This window comes from Jaculus jaculus, chromosome 9 (genome assembly GCF_020740685.1).
Source record: "Jaculus jaculus isolate mJacJac1 chromosome 9, mJacJac1.mat.Y.cur, whole genome shotgun sequence".
Lineage (NCBI taxonomy): Eukaryota > Metazoa > Chordata > Mammalia > Rodentia > Dipodidae > Jaculus > Jaculus jaculus.
In genome coordinates, this window is record NC_059110.1 from 81,573,212 (window position 1) to 81,598,061 (window position 24,850).

General features: G+C 40.7%; 2 protein-coding genes across 2 annotated transcripts in view; both read right to left on the bottom strand.

The window, feature by feature from the left end:
* Positions 1-239: 239 nt before the first annotated feature.
* Positions 240-24,850, bottom strand: part of Pafah1b1 (platelet activating factor acetylhydrolase 1b regulatory subunit 1) — a 99,526-nt gene continuing 74,915 nt past the window's right edge. Inside the window, exons 7-11 of the mRNA XM_045158122.1 lie at positions 23,600-23,702; positions 19,956-20,184; positions 17,565-17,666; positions 8,510-8,666; positions 240-4,144 (exon numbers count right to left, since the gene is read on the bottom strand). Coding sequence (XP_045014057.1) covers positions 4,071-4,144; positions 8,510-8,666; positions 17,565-17,666; positions 19,956-20,184; positions 23,600-23,702 — 665 coding nt within the window. The 3' untranslated portion in view covers positions 240-4,070. The remainder of the gene's footprint in view (positions 4,145-8,509; positions 8,667-17,564; positions 17,667-19,955; positions 20,185-23,599; positions 23,703-24,850) is intronic.
* On the bottom strand, positions 21,700-22,350 carry LOC101615970 (protein cornichon homolog 1). Its single transcript, XM_004667838.3, has one exon. It carries the CDS (start codon positions 22,345-22,347, stop codon positions 21,913-21,915), a length of 435 nt encoding a protein of 144 aa, XP_004667895.1. The 5' UTR covers positions 22,348-22,350; the 3' UTR covers positions 21,700-21,912.

A 24,850-nucleotide genomic window follows, 5' to 3' on the forward strand; every position in this document is an offset into this window, starting at 1 on the left:
TGCTTAAGCCTGTCCCTACAATAGCCCTACTGTTGTGCTATTTTCTCCAAATAGGGGGGAAAGGCAGCATAGTTAGCTCCATCACAGCTCTGAAGAAAAAAAAAGCCCTCCACCAAGGCTTTGTCACCCTGTGACTAGCTCAAGTCTTGCTCTTTGAGATTGATGCCAAACATAACCTCACTTCCTACCAAGGCCTAATTGTGCACAAGACCAAAAAAGAAAAAAAAAAAATTCACATCTAGTTTTATAGGCATTTAATAGTTTACCAATTGGTACAATAAGATTTTTAATATGCAGAAAACATGAATAAATTTTGTTTTACACAGTCTGAGAGCAACAAATCTTACTGTAAAACACAAGAGCAATATTATATACATTCCTTTACTGATTTTTTTTAAAAGTGTCAATGTCTTCAGTGAACTCTTACAATCTGGGGAACTGTTTTCTCCAATTAACCACCTCTGCAACGTTCATACGAAATCAATGCTTGCCTTCATGTCAATGTCAGGATCAACTTCTAATTCGAAGACTTTGTGTTTATTTTTAATATCTTCAAAGTGAACTTTAGGGATGCCTGAAGGATAGGCAGGACAAGAAAGCAGCTACTCACATGATATTGTGGGAAGATAGAAGGCCGGTTCCAGTTGTGACTTGTAAATCCAGCTTAACCCCCTCCCTTTGCTGGAAAAAACCCCAAAACCTTTTTCAACCAATTTTTGTCCATGTCATTCTCTATCAGGAGATTCTCCTTTGTATCGTCTAGAATAATAATTAACATGTTGGTTTTATATACAGCTGGACAGAAAGAATAACCATTTTAAGTGCCTTTTCCTTCTATTTCAGTTGCTTAAGGATTATCAAGCCACCACTGTCAACAAACAAAATGTTCTTTATTTTAATTTTTTTTCTTTAAATTAAAAAACTATTTAATGAGTGATAGTAACCTAGAAGTTCACACAGAAACAGAAAGGCAAACAGGAGAGCAGGGCACTGACAGTAAGGAGACTGGGCTTGGTGAATCTAGAGCCAAAGCTTCCAAAGGACTACAGCGCACGTTCCACAGCCCGGGACAACTTGCTAACACTAGTGATTTTGGGTAGTGCTCTGGGCACACCATTGGTCACACCACACACAGACAAACAGGACGGTCTTAAGTCTCCTAAAGTGCAAGATGCCATGTCAAAAAATCAACTATTCTCCAAGCCATATCTACACCACCTTTCCCATGGCTCACCTCTCCAGAGTGCAGCTGGGACTTCTTGGGCACATTACATTAGGGTGGCACTGGAATGTCTGTTTCCATACACACACAAAAAGTCAATAATCATCTGAGGATACAATTCTACCAGCATTTTATTTCTTAGATAAGTGGCCAATTTGATTTGAAGAAATGGCAAAACAGCAGTGAACCTCAATCCAATTTATCAAGTCCTGTACTTATAACCCAACCAGTAACCTCATCATTGTCCTCATCCCAGGCAAGGCACAGGGCTAGACAGCAGACAGAAAACAGAACACAGAGTATAAGAAAGGGCATCAACAGGGCAGTGTCAAACAACAGTGCAGGAAACCTTTGCAAATCTGATGCCAGATGTGGATGGCTTGCTCTCCCCCACTCCCCTTCTTTATTCAAACAGGGCTCGTTACATTTGGATCCAGTTGTGGACCATCCCTGAGATTCAATGTTTGCCGCTTCTTAAATGGAGGATGTCTGGTAACTCAATTAAGCAGCAGGCTGTGGCAACCTCCCAAGTAAGGATAGCTTTGTTTACAGAGTAACTGTAGGCCTCCTTTTTCAAATACAGTCACAGTGCGCTGAAGGGGAAGAAACCCAGGAACAGCAGCTTTGCTCCTCTACATTGGTACCAGTTTTCCTTTATTGTTTGTGTGTCTGAATGATTCCTAGATGTTGTGGCTTACCCTTAAACAATTCATATGACTACATGCTAAAAAATGAATTAAAATACATGACACTTAACATGTACAAACAAATGTTAAGATGCACCATTTCTATGTATTTATATTTCTTGAAATAGGGCAGGAAATAGCAGCAAATGAGAACAAAGATATCTTCTGTAGCTTTTGGAGAAAAATACAGGCAGAACAGCTAGGGGGAAAAGACTTCTCAATGTAAGCAGGGTTGTGAGGCAATATTGTCCTGGAAGCTAACCTACTGTATTTATGGAATTAAGATGTAATTTTTGTCCTCAAAAATAGCTATTAGTTCTCAAAACATTTTCCTTTCTGGAGACATCTCAGGAATTATTAAAAACAAACAAGCAAACCAACAAAAACACACAAGCTAAATTTTAAGCTGCTTCTAGTTAATACATGGCCTATTCGCTGTGTGTGCACCTACAGGACATTTATTTCTCACCCTTTGTCCTTTCCAGGAATCAAATTTCCATTAAATACTAAAAGGGACATAAGAAGATCACATATTACACAAATGAATAAAATGCAATTCAGGAAAACAAGTTTTTCTTTGTTAAACTGCCATTGTTATTTCATTGTTTTTATTAATTTTTCACATGACTTTTTTTTTTTTTTAAAGTTAACTAAAGCAGTGGAACTCTTTCTTAATAATTGACAGTGGAATAGTGTTCCAAAAGTCATAGATAAAAATTCTCTTAAACCTACTTGTAACTTTGGATCAAAATATACAATATATCAGGGATGTGTAAGATGCTGAATGACCATCTTTGAGCAGGAAATAAAGGAAGTGACTTTTGACTTTCCTTTAGCTAAGACCCCCCCCCCCCCAGTCAAACCCAGTTTTCAGAAGCATTAAGGATCAAAAAGGGCTTGTTCTAATCTAAAGGATGGTTATGGTATTCCACAGCAAGATTTACCTTACTAGTACATTTTAGCACTTCTTCAAAAACCCAAGACCCAAAACATGGAGGTTGTATGTGTGATATACATATACAGACTTACCCATTTTTGAGATAGGTCCATATATTTATAAACATTTACATATAAACAAAAAGTGAAAATAACAGTACATTTTAAATGCACGTTCCATTAAACCCTGTCATTTTTTTAAACTTTTAAGTGAAACACAGATCCAATTTTTAACAGATTCATGTTGAAAAACTGCTGTATTTCTCCAATTCCTTTAAAATGGGCAAACATAACCTTTTCAATATTTCTCTGTCATTATGTAATGCACATTGCACATCCCTAAAAACAAACAAATAGTGATTTGTACCATGACACTCAATGGGAAGATTAAATTCTACTTGGAAGTCACATCACTATACAGTCTAAACAGCATGAAGAATACAACCAGAAGTATGTCTAGTGTGGAAAATAGAAGCTTAAGAGTATGACAGTGTTTTCTGACCTGTTTACAAAGCATTAAGACTCAACTAAAAAAAAAAAAACAAAAAAAAAACACAGATGATTTTGCTATTAGCTGCTGAGATTTTTCTTGAGATTTACAATCATTTTCATACATAAATATACCACTAGCCTTTGCTTGATAGGCTGCCAAAACAAACATATCCTATTGATTTGGCAAATGGGTCATAACAAAAAATTTCAAGTTGTAATTCCCATTAATTACATAGATGGTTCAAAAGATTGTGAATTGTAGTCTTATTATCTAACATCCTTAAAGATTTAAGCACACTTAAGTGATGTTACTTAGATACACATTTCAGAAAAAGCCCTAATAACCACTTTTCCCAAAATGAGGCCATCAAGTCAGGCACCAACAGATAGCAGAAAGAAAAACAAGTGTTAATCCAACATAAAAAGACACTGTCAACTATTCAGTTTAGTGCCCTAAGTTCAATTTATACTTCTGCCCTTGTAGGCCTGGTGTGACCAATGCCAGCCCAGGTTTTTAAACCCTATGGTACTTCTAGACAACGTATGTAAATTTACAGTATACAATTTGGATTCACCATGCATGAATACTTTGTGTGTAACATTTAATAAGCTCAATCTACATCCAGAATAATTTACATGAAAGGACAATATTTATTTAAACAGAGCTCAATGGGGTAACCATGGTATCATCAGAGTGCATCCAGAGGAAAAAGGGAGGAAGGGCCAACTGAAACTCAACGGCACTCCCACACCTTTACTGTTTGATCTACACTGCCAGTAACCACATAGGGTGCCGTCTTGTGAAAATCTGAAAGAAAAAAAAAAGGCTTGTTTTCAAATCAGATAAAGTCAAAAACTTTGGGTCTTGCTCTAGCCCAGGCTAACCTGGAATTTACTATGTAGTCTCAGGCTGGCCTCAAACTCATGGCAAACCTTAACCTCTGCCTCCCAAATGATGGGATTAAAGGTGTTGCACCACCATACCTGGCTTTTTCTTGTCATTTTATTTATTTATTTATTTATTTATTTTGGTTTTTCGAGGTAGGGTCTTACTCTAGCCCAGGCTGACCTGGAATTCACTATGGAGTCTCAGGGTGGCCTCGAACTCTCAGCGATCCTCCTACCTCTGCCTCCTGAATGCTGGGATTTTCTTGTCATTTTAAAACATCTTTGTGTGTATATGAATGTGTCTGTATGGTGTGTGTGTCTGTATATGGTGCAGGTGTGGGCATGTATGGTCCATGGCATACCTGCTAAGGTTAGAGGACCACCTCAGGTAGAAGGTGAGGACTGCTGACAGTTTGAGGCAGGGTGTTCTTTTTATTTGAAGCAGGGTCTCACGCTAGGCTAAGTAGAACTCTGCAGCCCAGGCTGGAGGGATGGCTTAGTAGTTAAGGTATTTGCCTGCGAAGCCTAAGGGCTCAGGTTTGATTCCCCAGGACCCACGTAAGCCAGATGTTCAAGATGGCACATGTATTTGGTGTTCGTTTACAATGGCTGAATGCCCTGGCATGCCCATTCTCTACCTGCCTCTTTCTCTCTCTCAAATAAATAAAATAAAATGAAAAATGTATAAAGGTGTATACCACCACATCCAGCCCAGGAAGGGTCTTGTTATAGCTGCATTCACCAGGCTAGCTAGCCTACCAGCCTTCTGAAGTACCCCCCCCTTCCATATACACCTACCCATAACACGATATAGTAGAATTAAAGACTTTTACACTGTGTCTGGCTTTACATGGGGTTTGGGAATCTGCAGGTACTGACATTCACACAGCAAGTACTTTATCCACTGAGCCACTTCCCCAACCATTTTTCTTTTTTTAAGCAGGGTTTCCTTTGTAGCCTAAGGTAGGCCTTGACCTTGAGATCCTCCTACATGAGCTTCCCAAGTGCTAGGATTATAAGTGTGTGCCTCCAGAGGCCCAGGTATAATACCCATGTTTTTCTGTATATACAAGCCTACACTTATACAAAGTGTTGCGCTTACCAACTGGGTTAGGTAAGTTGAATCTCAATTATTAAGTCTCATCTCTTTTAACTCCAAAATATTGAGCCAGGCGTTGTAGATTACAACACCTTTAATCCCAGCCCTAGGGAGGCTGTGACAGGACGATCCCCCTAAATCTAAAGGCAGCCTGGGACTACAGACTGAATTCCAGATCAGCCTAGGCTAGAGTGAGACCCTGCCTGCAAGGCCTAATGAACTGAGTTTGACTCCCCAGTACCTTATGTAGAATCAGATGCACAAAGTAGTGCATGCATCTGGAGTTTGTTTGTAGTAGCTAGAGGCCCTGGTGTGTCCATTCTCTCCCTCTCTCCCCTTCTCTTTCTGTTTCTCTCTGCTAGCAAATGAATAGATAAAAACATTTAAGATTAAGGGCTGGAGAGATGGCTTAGAAGTTAAGGTATTGTCTACAAAGACAAAGAACCCAGGTTCAATTCCCCAGGACACACATAAGTCAGATGCACAAGAAGGCACATGCGTTTGGAGATCGTTTACAGTGCCCATTCTCTCTCTCTCGATCTCCCCCACCTCAAATAAATAAAAAAAATTAAAAAACCCATAGACCTGGTTGTTGTGATTCATACCTTTAATCCTAGCACTTGGGAGGCATGAGGAGGATCACTCTGAGTTCAAAGACACCCTGAGACTACATGGTGGATTCCAGGTCAGCCTGAGCCAGTACTTTGTGCTCACAATAAATCCTGGAAGTATGCCTGCAAATAAGGCAACAGTCCCATTTTCCTAAGGCTTTAAGTTCAACACTGAGTCCATTCTTCATGGTAGCACATGCTAGTACACTGTACTTTACTGAATCACTATTTTAAAGTCTAGAATCAAGTCCAGATGATACTGGGAATATTTTTTAAATTTTTATTTATTTATTTGTATGTGTATGTGGGATGCACTCATGCCATCCATGCACTCACTACTTGACATCCAGCTTTGTGTGGGTGCTGGGGAATGAAACCCAGGCTGACAAGGTTAACAAACAAGTGCCTTTAACCACTGAGTATTTTTTAGGAGGATCGCAATGAGTTTGAGGCTGCTCTAAGAGTATTTATTAGCCAGACTTGGTGGTACACACCTATGATCCCAGCACTCATGAGACACAGGTAAGAGAATCACTGTGAGTTCAAGGCCAGTTTGGGATTAGAGTGAATTCCATGTCAGCCTGGGCTAGAGTGAGAATCTACCTCAAAAAAATCAAAAGAAAATCAAGAACAAACAAACAAAAAAAGAGTAAAAAGTGTAAATATCATCCCCAGAGTTCCTAGCACATGGTGGTATTGTAACAGCCAGAAGGAAGACTTTTTTTCCCCTAGCTTCTAACTTTTGGAGACAGGGTCTATGTAACCCTGGAATTTGTGGCATTATTCTTCTGCCTCTCAAGAACTAGTAATTACAAGGAAAGGTGAACACAGCACTTGCCTTTTATAGCACAGGCGGGGTTCAACGCCACTCTGAGATTACATAGTGAATTCTAGGACAGCCTGGACTACAGTGAGATCCTACCTTAAAAAAAAAAAAAAAGCCGGTGTGGTGGTGCACACCTTTAATCCCAGCACTAAGGAGGCAGAGGTTGGAGGATTGCCAAGAGCTAGAGGCCACCCTGAGACTACATAGTGAATTCCAGGTCAGCCTGAGCTAGAGCGAGACCCTACCCCGAAACCCCCCCATGAAAGAATTTTTATTTCATTTTAGCTTATTTTATTATGAGAGAGAATTGGCATGCCAGGGTCTCCAGCCACTGCAATCTAGATGTATGTATGTGCCACCCTGTGCACATGCATGACCTTGCACATGTCACCTTGTGTGTTTAGCTTACATGGGATCTGGGGAGTTAAACATGGCTCCTTAGGCTTTGCAGGTATGTGCCTTAACTGCTAAGCCATCTCTCCAGTAAAGATTTGTTTCCCTTGTAGTACTGGGGATGTGACTTATACTACATCCCTATCTCCAAATAAGATTTGTTTTGTTTTGTTTTGTTTGTTTTTCAAGGAATGGTGTCACTCTATCTGGCTCAGGCTGACCTGGAATTCACTATTAAAGGCATGTGCCACCATGCTCATCTCTTTTCTTTTCAAAACAGAATCTCAATTGTAGCCCAGTCTAACTTCAAATAGTATTCTTCTGCCTCTGGACTACCAGAACTAAAGGCATATGCCACCATGCAAAGTTGAGGTTTCTTTTAAAATAGCACACTGGTTAAAGCACTAGCCTGAGACCTAAAGACCCAGGTTCAATTCCCCAGAGCCCAGGTAAGCCAGATGCACATGGTAGCACATGCACCTGGAATTCATTTGCAGTAGCTAGAGGCCCTAGTGTGTCCATTCTCTCTCAAATAAAATAAAATAAAATAAAATATAAAATAATATGAAATGAAATGAAATAAAATAAAATAAAAATGGCGGGAGCATGGTGGTGCACGCCTTTAGTACCAGCACGTGGAAGGCAGAGGTAGGAGGATCGCAATGAGTTTGAGGCTGCTCTAAGACTAGTGAATTCCAGGTCAGCCTGGGCTTGAATGAAACTCTAACTTTGGAAAACAAAATGAAGCAAAGAAAAAAAAAAAAGTAGAAAAAACATCTTTTAGCAATTCTTGTTGTTGGGTGTGGCAGTGCATGCCTTTAATCTCAGCACTCAGGAAGCAGAGGCAGGAGGATCGCAGTGAGTTCAAGGCCACCCTGACGCTACATAGTGAATTCCAAGTCAGCCTGAGCTAGAGTGAGACCCTACCATGAAAAACTAAAATTATTTCCAAAACCTAAGTTGTACAAGGTTAATGATGTTTCCAACGAAGAAATCAAAGCAACTGGTAGTTTTTTTGTGTTTTTTTTGAGGTAGGGTCTCGCTGTAGGCCAAGCTGACCTGGAATTCACTATGTAGCCTCAGGGTGGCCTCAAACTCATGGTGATCCCCCTACCCCTGCCTCCCTAGTTCTAGGATTAAAGGTGTGCACCACTTTTTGGTTAGGATCTCATTCCAGCTCAGGCTGACCTGGAACTCACTCTATAGTCCCAGGCTGGTCTTGATTAAGGGTGTTTGGCACCATGCCAGGCAGAACATATTACTTCTTACCTGAAAAAGTCCACAGGGTTACATAAAACTGTTGCAATGGGTATTCCAAAATTTAAATGCTCAGAAAACCTCATAATATGTACATACCCAAGGAGGTAACAAAGTGTTCATGCGCATTGAGGGTCTTCATGCATCGTTTGTTCTTGTAATCCCATACACGTAGAGTCTTGTCATCAGCACAACTCAAAATAAACTTCCCCCCAGAATGGAACAGAACTCCACGTACCCAATTATCATGACCCACCTTAAAGACAAAAAGGGATCTGATTTAATAAAAGAATAAATTGTTTAAATAATAGCTATAAGATATATTACATTGAAAACATAAATGCCCGTGTATTTTTTTGGGGAAAGAGGAGAAGACAAGGTCTAAGAAAGGTTGGCCTCCAACTTACTATGTAGGCAGCTAACTGAATTACTACTTTCTTTAAATGAATATCAATTAATTAATTATTTGTGTGTGTGTGTGTGTCAGGGTGGTTTTCAAGAGTCTCACTCTAGTCCAGCCAGATGTGGAACTATGTAGTCCCAGGCTGGCCTCAAAACTCTGACTCCCAAGTGCTGGGATCAAAGGTGTGAGCCACCACACACAGCCAAGATTTATTTTATTTTATTTTATTTTATTTTATTTTATTTTATTTTATTTTACTTTATTTTATTTCATTCTATTCTATTCATTGGAAAGACAGTCATCTCTCTAGCACTTTTAAAAAATATTTTATTTATTTAAGTGAAGGGGGGGGCTGGAGAGACGACTTAGTGGTTAAGGTGTTTGCCTGCAAAGCTCAAGGGTCCTGGTTCGATTCTCCAGGACCCACATAAGCCAGATGCATAAGGGGGCACATATGCATCTGGAGTTTGTTTGCAGTGGCTGGAGGCCCTGGCACACTCATTCTATTTATTTGAACTCCAGACACATGTGCTACCATGTGCATCTAGCTTACGTGGGTACTGGGGAATAAAATGTGGGTTCTTAGGCTTTGCAGACAAGCGCAACTTAACCATTAAGGCATCTCTCCTGCCCTAGATTTAAAAAATAAATTTTTTTTTTGAGATAGGGTCTCGCTCTAGCCCAGGCTGAACCGGAATTCACTATGTACTCTCAGGGTGGCCTCAAACTCATGGCAATCCTCCTAAACTCTGCCTCTCAAGTGCTAGGATTAAGGGCATGCACTACCACACCTGGCTCTAGATTTAATTTGTGACTGCTAAAGTTGTATTGATGCTTTTTTAAATTTCATGTTTTTACATACATGCTACACAAGCACTGTGTCAGATCACTATTCTCTATTTCAATGCATTTTTTACTATTTTATTTATTTGCAAGCAGAACCAGACAGAGAAGACAGACGGACACAAACAATGGGTGTGCCAGGGTGTCTAACCACTTCAAATGTAGATGTATACAAGACTGTGCATTTGGCTTACATGGGTGCTGGGGGAATCAAACCCAGGTTGTCAAGCTTTGCAGGTAAGCACTGTTGAGCAATCTCTCTAGGCCCCCTTATCAGTACTCCTAAAATAACAGTTAAATGTTCTTATTTACTTATTGATATTATTTATTTGCAAGGAGAGAGAAGGGGATATGCCAGGGCCTCCTGCCACTGCAAATGAACTCTAAACACATGTATCTCCCTATGCATCTGCCTTTACATGTGTACTAGGGAATCAAATCCCAGCTTTTAGGCTTTGCAAGCAAAAGCTTTAACTTCTGAACCATCTCTCCAAGCCCCTTATCGGTATTCTAAAATTAAGAGGTAAGTGTTCTTACTACAAAATGCTAACCATAGGGCTGGAGAGATGGCTTAGCAGTTAAGGTGTTTGCCTGCAAAGCCTAAAGACCCAGGTTTGAGGCGGGGATGGTGGCACACACCTTTAATCCCAGCACTTGGGAGGCAGAGATAGGAGGATTGTCATGAGTTTGAGGCCACCCTGAGACGACACAGTAAATTCCAGGTCAGCCTGAGCTAGAGTGAATCCCTAGCTCAAAAAAACAAAAGACCCAGGTTCGATTCTCCAGGTCCCACATTATCCAGATGCACATGATGGTGCATGCATCTGGAGTTCGTTTGCAATGACTGGAGGCCCTGGTGTGCCCATTCTCTCTCTCCCTCTATCCCTCTGTATCTAATAAATAAATAAAATGACAAAAAAATTAATGATAATATACCTAAAAGGGACGCCAATAAAATATTCATTTTTTAAAAATTTATTTGTGGAGGGGAAGACAGAGGGAGAACATGAACAAATGAATAGGAATAGATTCATCAGGATCTAGTGCTACTACAAATGAATTCCAGACACATAGGCCACTTTGTGCATGGGTACTGGGGAAGAGAACCCAAGCCATCAGGCAATACAAGCAAGTGCCTTTAATTGCGGAGCCCTCTATCCAACCCATTATTTTTCTTTTTTTAGTTTAAAAATTAACATTTGTATTTATTTATTTAAGACAGAGAGGAAGGGGAGGGGAAGAAAATGTGTGTGTGCACATACACATACTTTATTTTTATTTATTTGACAAAGAGGAGAGAGAGAGAGAGAGAGAGAGAGAGAGAGAGAGAGAGCGCGCGCGCGCACCAGGGCCTCCAGCCACTGCAAAACAACTCCAGATGCGTGCACCCCCTTGTGCAACTGGCTATCATGGGTCCTAGGGAATCAAACCTGGGTCTTTTGGCTTTGCTGCCAAAAGGCTTAACCCCTAAGCCATCTCTCCAGCTCTGTACCAGGGCCTTTTACTGCTGCAAACAAACTCCAGGTAATTGTGCCACTTTGTGCATCTGGCTTTACAGGGGTACTAGAAAACTGAATCTGGCTGGTAGGCTTTGCAAACAAGCCCCTTTAATTGTGCCATCTCCTCAAGACACAGAGGAAACTTTTTAAAAAGGCAAAATAGTACTGGTGAGATGGCTTAGCGGTTAAGGCACTTGCCTGTGAAGCCTAAGAACTCAGGTTCAAATCTCCAAGTCCCACTGAGCAAGATGCACAGTGACGCGAGCGCACAACGTCGCACATGCGCACAAGGGGGCACACACGTCTGCAGTTCACTCACAGCAGGTTGAAGGTCCTGGTGTGCCCATTCTCTCTGCCTCTTTCTCTCTAAATAATTTAGAAAAAAAGGTAAAATGAGGAAATATTGCCAGGCATAGTGGTGCATACCTTTAATTCCAGCACTGGGGAGGCTGAGGTAGGAAGATCACTATGAGTTCAAATTCACTATCCACCTCTCTAATAAATAAATAAATAAATAAATAAATAAATAAATAAATAAAAATAATATCTGTGTGTGTGTATGAAAAAGGTCTAGAGAATTCTAAAGTAAAAGAAAACAAAAGTAACAAGGGCTGAAGAGATGGCTTAGAAGTTAAGGCATTTGCCTACAAAGCCAAAGGACCCATGTGTGCCAGATGCACAAGGTGGTGCATGCATCTGTTCATTAGCAGTGGCTAGAGGTCCTGGTGTGCCCATTCTCTGTATCTGCCTCTTTCTTGCTCAAATAAATATATAGGTAAATAATAAAAATAAGACATAACATAAAATGCTAGGTATGACTCTCTATAGGATCCTCCAAATAGGGGCTTATAAAAAGTTAGAAACTGAACCAGGGGTGCTTGGTGCACACCTTTAATCCTAGTACTCAGGAGGCAGAGGTAGGAGGGTAGGAGGACTGCCTTGAGTTTGAGGACAGCCTGAAGACTACAAAGGTCAGACAGGGTTAGAGAGAGATGCTACATCAAAAGACCAAAAATAAATAAATAAATAAATATAGATAAACATAAGATACATGAAGGGGCTGGAGTGATGGCTTAGCAGTTAAGGAGTTCACCAGCAAAGCAAAAAGTGCCAAGTTTGATTCTCCAGTATCCATGTAAAGCCAGATGCACAAGGTGGCACCTGTCTTTCTCTCTCTAATTTTTTAAAAAGTAAAAAGCAATAAATAAAATATTTTAAAATATTTAAAAAAAATTTTGAGATAGAGAAAGGCAGAGAGGGAGAAAAAATGCAAGCGCCAGGGTCTTCGGCTACTACAAACAAACTATAGACACATGCACCACCTTGTGCATTAGGCTTTATGAGGGTACTGGGGAATCGAAACTGGGTCCTTTGGTTTCATAGGCAAACACCTTAACCGCTAAGCCATCGCTCCAGCCCTTAAAGTCTTTAAAAAAGATATACGAGAAAAACAATTTATACTCTATCAAGATTAAATTTCCCCCTTTTTTTTTTCTCCTGAGGTAGGGTCTCTAGCCCAGGCTGACCTGAAATTCACTATGTAGTCTCAGGGTGGCCTGGAACTCACAGCGATCCTCCTACCTCTGCCTCCTGAGTGTTGGGATTAAAGGTGTGCACCACCACACCAGGCTTGCTTTTTTTTTTTTTTTTCCCGAGATAGGGTCTCACTCTAGCCCTGGCTGACTTGGACTTCACTATGGAGTCCCAGGGTGGCCTCGAACTCACAGCAATCCTCCTAACTCTGCCTCCCAAGTGCTGGGATTAAAGGCATGCACCACCATGTCTGGCTTTTTGTTTGAGGTAGGGCCTTACTCTAGTCCAGTCCAGGTTGACCTGGAATTCACTTTGTAGTCTCAGGGTAGCCTCAAACTCACAGTGATCCTCCTACCTTAGCCTCTCAAGTACATGTGCGATGGCATCACATTGGGCCTGATTTCCATTTCTGCAACTTACTGAGAAATAATTAAGGATCTAGAGATCTAGTTAACAAACATATCAAAACTGCCTGAGATCAGTGTAAGAGTCTCTAATGACATGAATGTCACATGCTTTCTAAATTAAAAAGTTTGCTACAGAGTGCTAAGGAAATCATTCAGCAATTAATGGTGTTTGCATGAAAGGCTTGCTGTACTGGGTTCAACTTCTCAGCATCTACGTAAGATCTGACCCAAAGTGGTACATGTATCTGGCATTCATTTGCAGAACCAAGAGACCCTGGTGAGTGTGGTGTTTTTAGTCGGGCGTAGTGGCACACACCTTTAATCCCAGCACTTGGAAGGCAGAAGGAGGATTGCTGAGAGTTCGAGGCCACCCTGAGACTACATACATAGTGAATTCCAGGTCAGCCTGAGCTAGTGTGAGACCCTGCCTCGAAAAATTGAAACCCCCCAAAAAAGTTATTTTTAAACTTTGGTCTCCTAAGGCCCCCAAAGCAATAAAGGATCTTGGTTGCCCACCAGAACTAGAGGGTAAACCATATTGCTGAAGACACCACCTACTTTGGTTTTAAAAACTCAGAAATCAAGATAGAACTGAGCTGTAGGTCTTTTCCCTGCTACCTAGTTAACTTGTTTAGGTTTGAATCCCCAGTACCCTGGTAAAGCCAGATACACAAAATGACACATATGTGTAGAGTTTATTTGAGGCCCTGATGTGTCCATTCATATTTTCTTTCTCTAATAAATAAATACTTCAAAAAATATAGAAGAGGGTGCTGGGTGTGGTGGCACACACCTTAAGTCCCAGCACTCAGGAGGCAGAGGTAGGAGGATCACTGTGAGTTTGAGGCCACCCTGAGACTACATTCCAGGTCAGCCTGAACTAGAGTGAAACCCTACCTTGAAAACCCAAAAAGATTTGGGAGGCAGAGGCAGGACAATCGCCATAAGTTTAAGATCACCCTGAGACTACAAAGTAAATTCCAGGTCAGCCTGTACTAGAGCAAGAGCCTACTTCAAAAAACAAAAACAGGACTGGAGGGATGGCTTAGCAGTGGTGGAGGCCCTGGTGTGCCCACATGCCCATTCTCTCGCTCTCTCCCCCCTTCCCTCCCTCTTTCTCTGTCAAATAAATCACCACCAACAACAAAAAAAATTAGAAGAGGGACTAGTTGGAAAGAGGTTGGTGGAAGAGGGTTGGGAGGGAGTATAAAAGAGGGTAGCAGGAGGTGATTATGATCAGGGCACAGCCTGTATACAGTATGGAGGTTGTAAATAAAAAGTTATTATTTTTTTTCTTTTTTTGGTTTTTCGAGGTAGGGTCTCACTCTGGTCCAGGCTGACCTGGAATTAACTCTGTCATCTCAGGGTGGCCTTGAACTCATGGCAATCCTCCTACCTCTGCCTCCCAAGTGCTGGGATTAAAGGAGTGCGCCACCACGCCCGGCCTTCTTTTGGTTTTTCAAGACTACATTAGAGAATTCTAGGTCAGCCTGGGCTATACCTTGAAGAATGAAACAAAAAAAAAAAAGTTGGTTACAAAGCTGGGTGTGGTGGCGCATGCCTTTAATCCCAGCACTTGGAAGGCAGAGAGAGGTAGGAGGATAGCCATGAGTTTGAGGCCACGCTGAGACTACATAATGAATTTCAGGTCAGCCTAGGCTAGAGTGAAACCCTACCTCAGAAAACCAAAAAATAAAAATAAGTTTATTTCAAAGTAGCAGTTTTAATAAAAAGCACCATATTTATCTACATATTAAGAAAAAATAGAGCTGGAAAGATGGCTCAGCAGTTTAAGGCACTTGGCCACTAAGACTTAAACGACCAGGATTTGATTCCCCAGTGCCCACATAAAGCCAGCACAAAGAGGCACATGCACCTAGAGTTTGTTTGCAGCACCTGGAGGCCCTGACACAGCCCTTCTCTCAGTCTGAATCTCTTCTAATCTATAGAACATCATTGTAGAAGTTAGCATGATTCTAGAAAAATATGCTTAGAAGATATTATCAGATATTATAGAGTAATCGAAAGTAATTTTTGCTTTCTTTTAGTTTTCCATGGTTTACTCTAGACTGCCTTTGTTTAAAATACTTCATCCAGGACTGGGAATGCAGCTCAATGGGGATGTAGAGTGCTGACCTAGTAATACTCAAGGAAGGCTCTGAGCAACACAAAAAATAAATGCTTTGGTCTACAATAATGGCCTGCAAATAAATCATTACTAGGCTAGAGAGATGGCTTAATGGTTAAGGCACTTGCTGGCAGAGCCAAAGGACACAAGTTCGATTCCTGAGAAACCATATAAAGCCAGATGCACAAGGTAGCATATGCATCTAGAGTTAGTCTGCAGTGGCAGGAGGCCCTGGTGTGCTCATATTCATTCTCTCTCTCTTCCCCTCCTTCCCTCTGATTTCTGCTTGTAAATTAAAAAAAAAAAAAAAGTCTTTTAAATCATTATAGGAAGAAGCATTTTTGGAATGGGAGGAGTTGTTGAAACAGTTTCACTCTAGCCCAGACTGACCTGGAACTCACTATGTAACTCAGGCTGACCTCAAACTCACAGCAATCCTCCTACCTCAGCCTCCAGAGTGCTGGGATGAAAGGTGTGCACCACCATACCTGGTATAGACAGTAACTTTTATAAGATGTCAAATCTGGGGCTGGAAAGATGAACTCAGCGATAAAAACTGCTATCTTACAAGGCCTGCCAGACTGTATCTGATTTACCAGACCCACATAAAATCAAGACACACAGAGTGGGGCATGTATCTGAACTTTGGTTTCAGCGGCACGAGGCCCTGGTGAGCCTATCTCCTCTTTCCACGTACCTATTTCTCTCTCTCCTTGCAAATAAGTAATAAAATAAATGAGGCTAAAGAAATGGTTTAGTGGCTAAGGCACTTGTCTATGAAACCTAAGGATCTAGGTTCAATTCCCCAGTAAGCCAGATACTCAAGGGGACACATGCGTCTGAAGTCTGTTTGCAGTGGCTAGAGATCCTGGCATGTCCATTCTCTCTCTGCCTCTTCCCCTCTCTCTCCCTCCCTATCTCAAATACATACATACATAAAATACTTAAAAAAAAAAAAAAAAAAGAAAGAAGAGGCTGAAGTAGGAAAAATGCCCTGAGTTCCAGGCCAGCCCAGGCTACAGACCTTGCCTCAAGGGGAAAAAAAAGTCAATGACATTTCTAGTGAAGACACCAAACTAAAACAGGAAAAAAAAAAAAAAAAAAAAAAACTCCCCTGGGCAGAGCATGATGACGCATGCCTTTAATCCCAGCACTCAGGAGGCAGTAGGTGGATCACTGTGAGTTCAAGGAAACCCTGAAACTACATAGTGAATTCTAGGTCAGACTGGGCTCCCTCAAAGGCTGAAAATAGGGAAAGGGAAGCAGAAACCTAGGGGAATTCATGGAGAACTTGCTATTACAGGTGGAAGCACATGACAGTTATAAATATAGACCCATTTCTTACAACAAAATGGTATAACTGAACCCAGAACACTATACAGCTTAATTTTCCTCTTTTTTTTTTTTTTTTTTGTTTTGTTTTTTCGAGGTAGGGTCTCACTCTAGCCCAGGCTGACCTGGAATTCACTATGGAGTCTCAGGGTGGCCTCGAACTCACAGCAACCCTCCTACCTCTGCCTCCCGAGTGCTGGGATTAAAGGCGTGCGCCACCATGCCTGGCTTAATTTTCTCATTCTTACCATAACCCTTTTGTTTTTTTAAGATAGGGTCTCACTCTAGCTCACGCTGACCTAGAATTCACTATGTAGTCTCAAGCTGGACTTGAACTCACAGTGTTCCTCCTTACCTCTGCTTCCTGAGTGCTGTGCCTAAAGGCATACGCCACCATGCCTAGCTATGTCCATCATTCTCTAAATAACCATTCCCAGTTGTAAAATTTGTTACTGGAACAGTAACATCCACATTACCCTGAAATTCCCATAGGCAAACTATAATGTGCACAATCCCTTGTTGACATTTAAATATACTCATGTGGAAATCTCAAGGCTCTGAAACAGAAATAAGTACCTCCAAATCATTGAGCTAGCAAATGATTTCACAATAGCAAAATATGCCAAATAAGCTATATTAGGTGAATAAAGATGACAAATAAGAAGATTCATAGAAACACAAAAAAAGAGATGAAAACATCTTCAAAAAGATAAACAACAACAAAAAAAGATAAACATGTAAGAACATTCTTTCTCTTCAAATGGGAGATATTACATAGTGAACTAGGGCCTCCCACCCAGTACTGAAAGACTGGATTCTTTACACAACATGGTAGGCTACAGATATAGCCTTCATATCACTTAAAAAAAAAAAAAGCAATTACTTGATAAAGAAGTTATCTTAAACTCCCAGAATTAAGGTTAATTAATAAGAAAATCACAATGAATCTAACTCCAAACAACAGAAACAGTGAAGATGTCAAAGAAGGGATTGGATTATGTAAACTTACAAGAGTCATAAGGCACATGCCAGTACTGACATCCCACATCTTAATAGTTTTGTCTCTGGATCCAGATAGCAAGAACGGCCCAGGCTTGCCACTTTTTTTAGTCTACAAAAAACACAAAAAATAATTTTCTCATGCACAAGTTAGGTAAGGACTTAAATGGATTCTATGTAAAGACAAATCATTATCTGTAGTTTCAATTTTGCAGAACTACAACTTATTTTAATCTACTGAGAGATACAAGTCTTTTGGCATTACACATAGTTTACAAGGGAAGAGAGGAAGGACCTAAATAATATTACCAGGATGATAAATCTACTGCCTAAGATGCGTGTGATTATGGCTGAGGACAGAAGCATCTGCCTAACATCCAAAAGACCACTTGTATGATAAAAAAAGATGTTCAAAATAAAAATAAAATTGACCCAATATAAATCTGTAATGTATGGCAAAGTAAAAAATCACTAGGGGCAGTATAAAGAATTTGAAAACACAATACATCAAAATTAGAAGCTTCATTTACAAGAACAATAGGGATAGAAGAGATACTCTTTATTAAGATGTAGGGTTTTCTGAGGTAGGGTCTCACTCTAACTCAGGCTGACCTGGAACTCATTATGTAGTCAAAGGCTAAAACCCTGAATTAATAGGAATCCTCCTATCTTTGGCCTGTGTGCTAGGACTAAAGAAATGAACCACCATACCCAGCTAGGTTTTATTTATTTATTTGCTGTTGGTTTTTCAAGGTATCACTGTAGCTCAGGCTGACCTGGAATTCACTATGTCATCTCAGGGTGGCCTCGAACTCATGGTGATCCTCCTACCACTGCCTTCCAAGTGCTGGGATTAAAGTATGCACCACCATGGCTGGCTTTAGGTTTTATTTTTTGACAAAGGATACTGCTATCTGTAGTCATGGCTGGTCTGGTACTTCTGTGACTCAGGGCAGGCTTGAATTTGAGATCTCCCTGCCTCAGTCTGCTCAGTGCTGGGATTTACTGGCAAAACCACTTTACTGCCTTTAAATGATCACTTTTCTCTTCAGAAGAGTCTCCAACCCCAAAACATCAAATCATGGGTGAGGGACTGGGGAAATGGCTCAACAGGTTAAGACTGTATAAGCAGCTCCCCCAGACACAAAATGGCCTGGATATCCATGACTTCACACTACCTATGCAAGACCATCATAATAGGAGGAAAAGATGATGACATCAAAATAAGAGAGAGATGGGATATGATGGAGAATGGAGTTTCAAAGGGGAAAGTGAGGGTAGGGAGAGCATTACCATGGGATATTGTTTACAATCACTGAAGTTGTTAATAAAATAATAATAATAAAAAGAGTATGCAAGCATGAAGATCTGAATTCAATCCTAAGCATCCATGCCAAAAAAAAAAAAAAAAAAAGCACAGGGGCTGGAGAGATGGCTTAATGGTTAAGGCACTAGCCTGCAAACTAAAGAACCTCAGTTCAATTCCCTAGGGCCTATGTAAGCCAGATGCTCAAGGTGGCTCATGCGTTTGGAGTTCGTTTTCGTTTGCAGTGGTTGGAAGCCCTGTCGTGCCCATTCTCAATCTCTTTCCCTCTCTCAAATAAATAAATACTTTTTTAAAAAAATAGGCACGTTCAAACATGCCTGTTACACCAGTGCTGAGGGGGGTGAAGACAGGAAAGATCAAGGGATTTTCTGGTCAGTAGGATAACTGAAAAATGGGGAGCCTCGGGTTCCTGAGACTCTGTCTCAAGGAAATAAGGCAGAAGAGCTATAGGGGACACCCAACATCTTCCACTTGCTCCCATACACATGCACATTAGACACACATACATCTGCACATACACATGCATACTATACCAAACATACCACATCCATTAAAAAAAATTCAAGGTAGCTGGGCCGTGGTGGTGCACACCTTTAATCCCAGCTCTTGGGAGGCAGAGGTAGAGGCCCTCTGTGAGTTCGAGGCCACCCTGAGACTGCATAGTGAATTCCAGGTCAGCCTGAGCTGCTACAGTGTGAGAACCTACCTCAAAAAAGCAAACAAACAAACAAACAACAACAAAAAAAAAAAACCTGGGGCTGGAGTCAAGTCAAGGCATTTGCCTATGAAGACGAAGAACCCCAGTCCAATTCCCCAGGACATAAGCCAGATGCACAAGGTGGCACATGCATCTGGAGTTTGTCTGCATTGGCTAGATGCCCTAGTGTGCCCATTCTCTCTCTCTCTCAAATGAAGAAAGTTTTGGAAAATAAAAGAAAAATAAAGAAAACAACTGAATGAGGTTAAACATGCAGTCTCTTTAATCCATTAAAGATATAAGATTGAGAGTCAGAAAAGTTATCTAAGGCTCTATCAGTAACAAAACCATGAAATGTTACATAAATTAAACAGTACCTCAGATCCTGTTGCTTCAGAGATGGAAGAATATGAACTTTCTGGAGCCCAGGAAATGCATTCTACCACATGTTCATGTTCTCGGAGCTCAGCTTTGCATTCCTTGGTTGCTACAACCCATACACGCACAGTCTGGTCATTGGAACAGCTGGCTATCAGAGTGCCATCCTGATTTGGCCGCACCATACGTACCCATTCTCTGTGTCCTGTGAATGTCTTCACACAGTAGCTGTCAACATAAGTAATAACTTTTATAAATATTATAAATGAATAACAATCATCAAGGACACTTTCTAGATGCTATACAAAAAAAGCTATCTATCAAGATTAAGTGGACAGCACTAGCTAGAGTAATAAGCCAACAAAATATAAAATCTTGGTTAATAAAAGATGGACACGTCAAAAATCAAATAGCGATTAAATAAGGTGACAGGAATATTACAAATCAACAAAATATGGAAGTAAAAAAAAGAGATCTCAGGCTGGAGAGATGACTTAGTGGTTAAGGCATTTGCCTATAAAGCCAAAGGACCCAAAGTTTGATTCCCTAGGACCCACATAAGCCAGATGTACAAGGTGGTACATGCATCTGGAGTTCGTATGCAGTGGCTGGTGGCCCTGCTGTGCCCATTCTCTCTCTGTGTGTCTGCCTCTTCCTCTCTTGTTCTCCCTCAAATAAATAAATAAAGTTGAAAAAAAAAAAGAAAGAAAGAAAAAAGATCTCAAAACTAAATGCATAAAATAAACCTAAAAATACTCTGGTTTCTCTTCAGATCATATGACTCTTTCACCTTTTAAAATAAACCTAAAAAAAATTTCTACTTATGTATGAAACTGATCTGTAATCTGGGTATAGCCAAAGTTGTTTCTTTTTAAATATTTATTCATTTAATTATTTGAGAGAGAACGAATAAGTGCACCAGGGCCTCTAGCCACCACAGCAAACAAACTTCAGATGCATGCACCACCTTGTGCATCTGGCTTCCATGGGTACAATACGAAATTGAACCTTGGGTCCTTAGGCTTCACATGTAAACTCCTTAATTGCTAAGCCATCTCTCCAGCCCTACTACCGAATTTTTTTTTTTTTCTTGGTTCAGAGCTTTATTTTATTGCACTAAAGGAACAGCAGGTGGTTGGTATACAATTCTCAATTCAGTTTTGAAAACCTAAAGGACTTGTAAATTCTTAAGAATACCTTTGCCACCAGATTAGGACAGTAAGCATAACCAATTTCTTAGCAAGTAAATGTCTTACAAATAAAACACATTTAAAAAGCTTTAAATGTATTTTTCACAAGTAATTCACATATTTTTGTATCATGTTCATTTATGCTTCAGAATTAAAGCAAGTATTACTCTGATGAAAATATGAGAGATTTCTCATTCATGCAATATACCGGGATAATAATCAAGTCAAAGGGGGGAAAATCCCACTCTTGGAGGTTTTTGTAAATGTATTCATATGTAATCATCTACATGATAAATAAGGAAACCTATGTTTCCCACAAACCAGATATACATTTTCGGTTCACCATAAGCACCTGATATCTACAGCTAATTTATAATTGGATGGCATTTCCATAAATCCAAAATGGGTCCTACAAATTCCTATAAACATAGTTCCCAACAGACTAGTCAGCAATTAGTGCGATCATTCTGAGGAGTATGGCTGTTCCTTGAAGAGTGCAAGTTCAAACCTGTCAACACCAGAGGTAATCATTTTATATTAATTTATACGAATTCCACTTAAAATTCCTTATCCAAGTATAACATATGAAAACAGTCTTTCCACAAGCAAAAAATGTGGAAACATTTAAAAAATAAGAAGTCATTTTTTAAAGTAACTGATCAGGTTCCATAGGCTACTCTTGGAAACAGGATCTCTTGCCGGATACAATCCCTTCATTTGGTGGCCTTTTGCATGCACCTAACTGGACCAGTTCTTCTGTGTTGTTCTAAGAGTTCACCAAAACATAGGTCATGCCATATAGGTAGTAAAAAAATGCTAGAAGGTAAAACGCTAATTTGCACCATCCTTCTTTCTGACAGTAAGCTAGAATGTCTGCATTCATGATGGTTGTCGGGTCGTACAGCCCAGGTCCACTCATCACCGGTCTACTCATGTACCTCCAAATATGATATGCCAAAAGGGGCATATTGAGCCCCAGTGTAAGCCACTCTGCTGCACAAAGAAACATGACACAGAAGAAAGCATGGATGAGGTACTCTGGAAGTACAAGAGGGTTCAAGGTATTACACTGGTCTATAGGATTCTTGTAATCAGTCTTCAGCTCATCAAATGCTATAATGTGCCAAATGGCGAAGAAGATGAGCGCAGCGGTGAGCAGCAGCGCCAGCATGTAGCAGAAGGCCGCGAACGTGAACGCCATGGCCGGGGAGCTACTACCGAATTTTCTGAGACAGGGCCTCCTCTGTCACTGAACCCAGAGCTCAATAATTTGACTGGTCTAGATGGCCAGCAAGCCCCAGAGATCCTCTTGTATCTATCTCCCTAGTGCTGGGATTTCAGGTGCATGCCACCATCCACCATGCTTTGTTTTTCAAGGAAGGGTTTACTCTAGCTCAGGCTGACTTGGACCTCACTCTGTAGTCCCAGGCTGGCCTCAAACAAACAGCAATCCTCTTACCTCTGCCTTCTGAATCCTGGGATCAAAGGCATGTGCCACCACACCTGGCTCATGCTCAGTATTTTATGTGGATACTAGGGATCTACATTTAGTGCAACAAGGTACTTTACTCACTGAGCCATCTCTCTAGTCACAAGGACATAGAATCTTTGATCTTTCTTACAATGTATGTACATTTACTTTAGGGAGAAAGTTAATTTTTAAATTTTTTTTGTATTTATTTGTGCATGCTTGTGTGTATACAAAGGCATGCTACCCCCTTCTCTGAAAGGAACGCCAGATGTTTGTACCACTTTTTACATACAACTTTACATAGGTGGCAAGGGAACTGAACCCAGGCTAGCAGGTCTCAAAAGCAAACATCTTCAACCTCATCTTCCCAGGCTCCTAATTAATGTTTGTTGTTTGGTTTTTCGAGGTAGGGTTTCACTCTAGTCTAGGCTGACCTGGAATTCACTTTGTATTCTCAGGGTGGCCTTGAACTCACTGCGATCCTCCTACCTCTGCCTCCCAAGTGCTGGGATTAAAGGTGTGCACCACCACGCCCAGCCTAATTAATGTTTTTAATTAATTTATTTTTTTGAGAGTAAAAGAGAAAGGGGGGAATGGGCATGCCTCCTCCAGCCACTGCAAACAAACTCCAGATGGATGTGCCACCTTGTGCATCTGACTTACATGGGTCCTGGGGAATTGAACTGAGGTCCGTTGGCTTTGAAAGCAAACACCTTAACCGTTAAGCCATCTCTCCAGCCCTCTTTTCGTTTTTATAATTTTGGGGGTGGGGAGTGGAAAGGGGTACTGTGAATGGAAGAAGACAGACTTTATACATGCTAGACAAGCATTCTAACACTGTGCTACATTTTTGTCTCTCAAAGAATATAAAGCCACTACCATGATGATCATTATAAGTTAAAGGCAAAAATAACTATAAACATTTAGAAAACATTAAAAAAAAATCTTTTTGGTTGATGCCTTTCCAATTAAACCTACTTACCCAGTTTGCACTTCCCACATTTTTATAGTTTTATCCCTTGAGGCAGACACTATATGATCTCCATTAGGCATGATGGCTACTGAAGAGACATTATGGTCATGGCCTAAAATGCATAATACAGAAACACATTAAACAATGAACCACTAAGAACAATTAAACCCCAGTATACTGTAGAACTTGGTCATGGGGTGTGTGTGTGTGTGTGTGTGTGTGTGTGTATTTTCATATCAAGTTCTCAATACATTGACATAATACACTATATAAGTTTGGGAGTATATGAAAATATTGAGGGAGGAGATAGGAAATTTGGTGCTCTATTTAAAATAGTAGTTGAAATTTAATGTTCATAGGGAAAAATGTGCTTATTTTTAGAAATTTAATATATTTTATTTGTTTGAGAGAGAAAGGGGTGGAGACTGACACAGAGAGAGAGAGATAGAGAGAGAGAATGGGCGCACCAAGGCCTCCAGCCACTGCAAATCAACTCCAGATGCAGGAGCCCCCTTGTGCATCTGGCTTATGTGGGTCCTGGGGAATCAAACCGGGATCCTTTGGCTTTGCAGGCAAGGGCCTTAACCGCTAAGCCATCTCTCCAGCCCAATTTGCACATTTTAGAAACATTGTTCACATTCCAAATCAGGAACAGATAAGAACTACAAAGAAGCCAGGTGTGATGGCGCAGGCCTTTAATATGACCTACAATCCCACACCACAGCATTTGCCAATTAACGAGACACAAGGATAGATGGGATGGCAGTCTTCCTTCACCCACCCCCCCTGAATTTTCAGATTTAGAGTCTCACTCTAGCCTAGGCTGACCTCAAATTCATGGCAGTCCTCTGTACCTCAGCCTACCATTCATACCATTCTATCATCCATTTCAGATAGTTTCTACCCTGAATACTTGCCCGCCACAATTTTTACAATAAACATAATCACCACACACAATAGAACAGGTGAAATTCTACTTTATTAAGCAGTCTTGAGGAAGCCACGCGTGGTGGTTCACACCTTTCCCAGCACTCAGCAAGCAGGGTTAAGATATCACAGAAGGGAGAGTTCAAGGCCACCATGAGATTACATAGTGAATTCCAGGTGTGCCTGGACTACAGCCAGACCCTACTTACACACACAAAAATTACAAAAATACAGAGAAAGAAAAATGTCTTGGGGTTGGAGAAATGGTTTAGTTGGGAAAGCACCTGTCTAGCATGTAAAAAGTCCTGGAACTTAATCCCAGAGCTCGGGAGG

Bases quoted from the DNA above. Each gene is read 5' to 3' on its own strand.
- LOC101615970 (XM_004667838.3), bottom strand. From the start codon at position 22,347: ATGGCGTTCACGTTCGCGGCCTTCTGCTACATGCTGGCGCTGCTGCTC.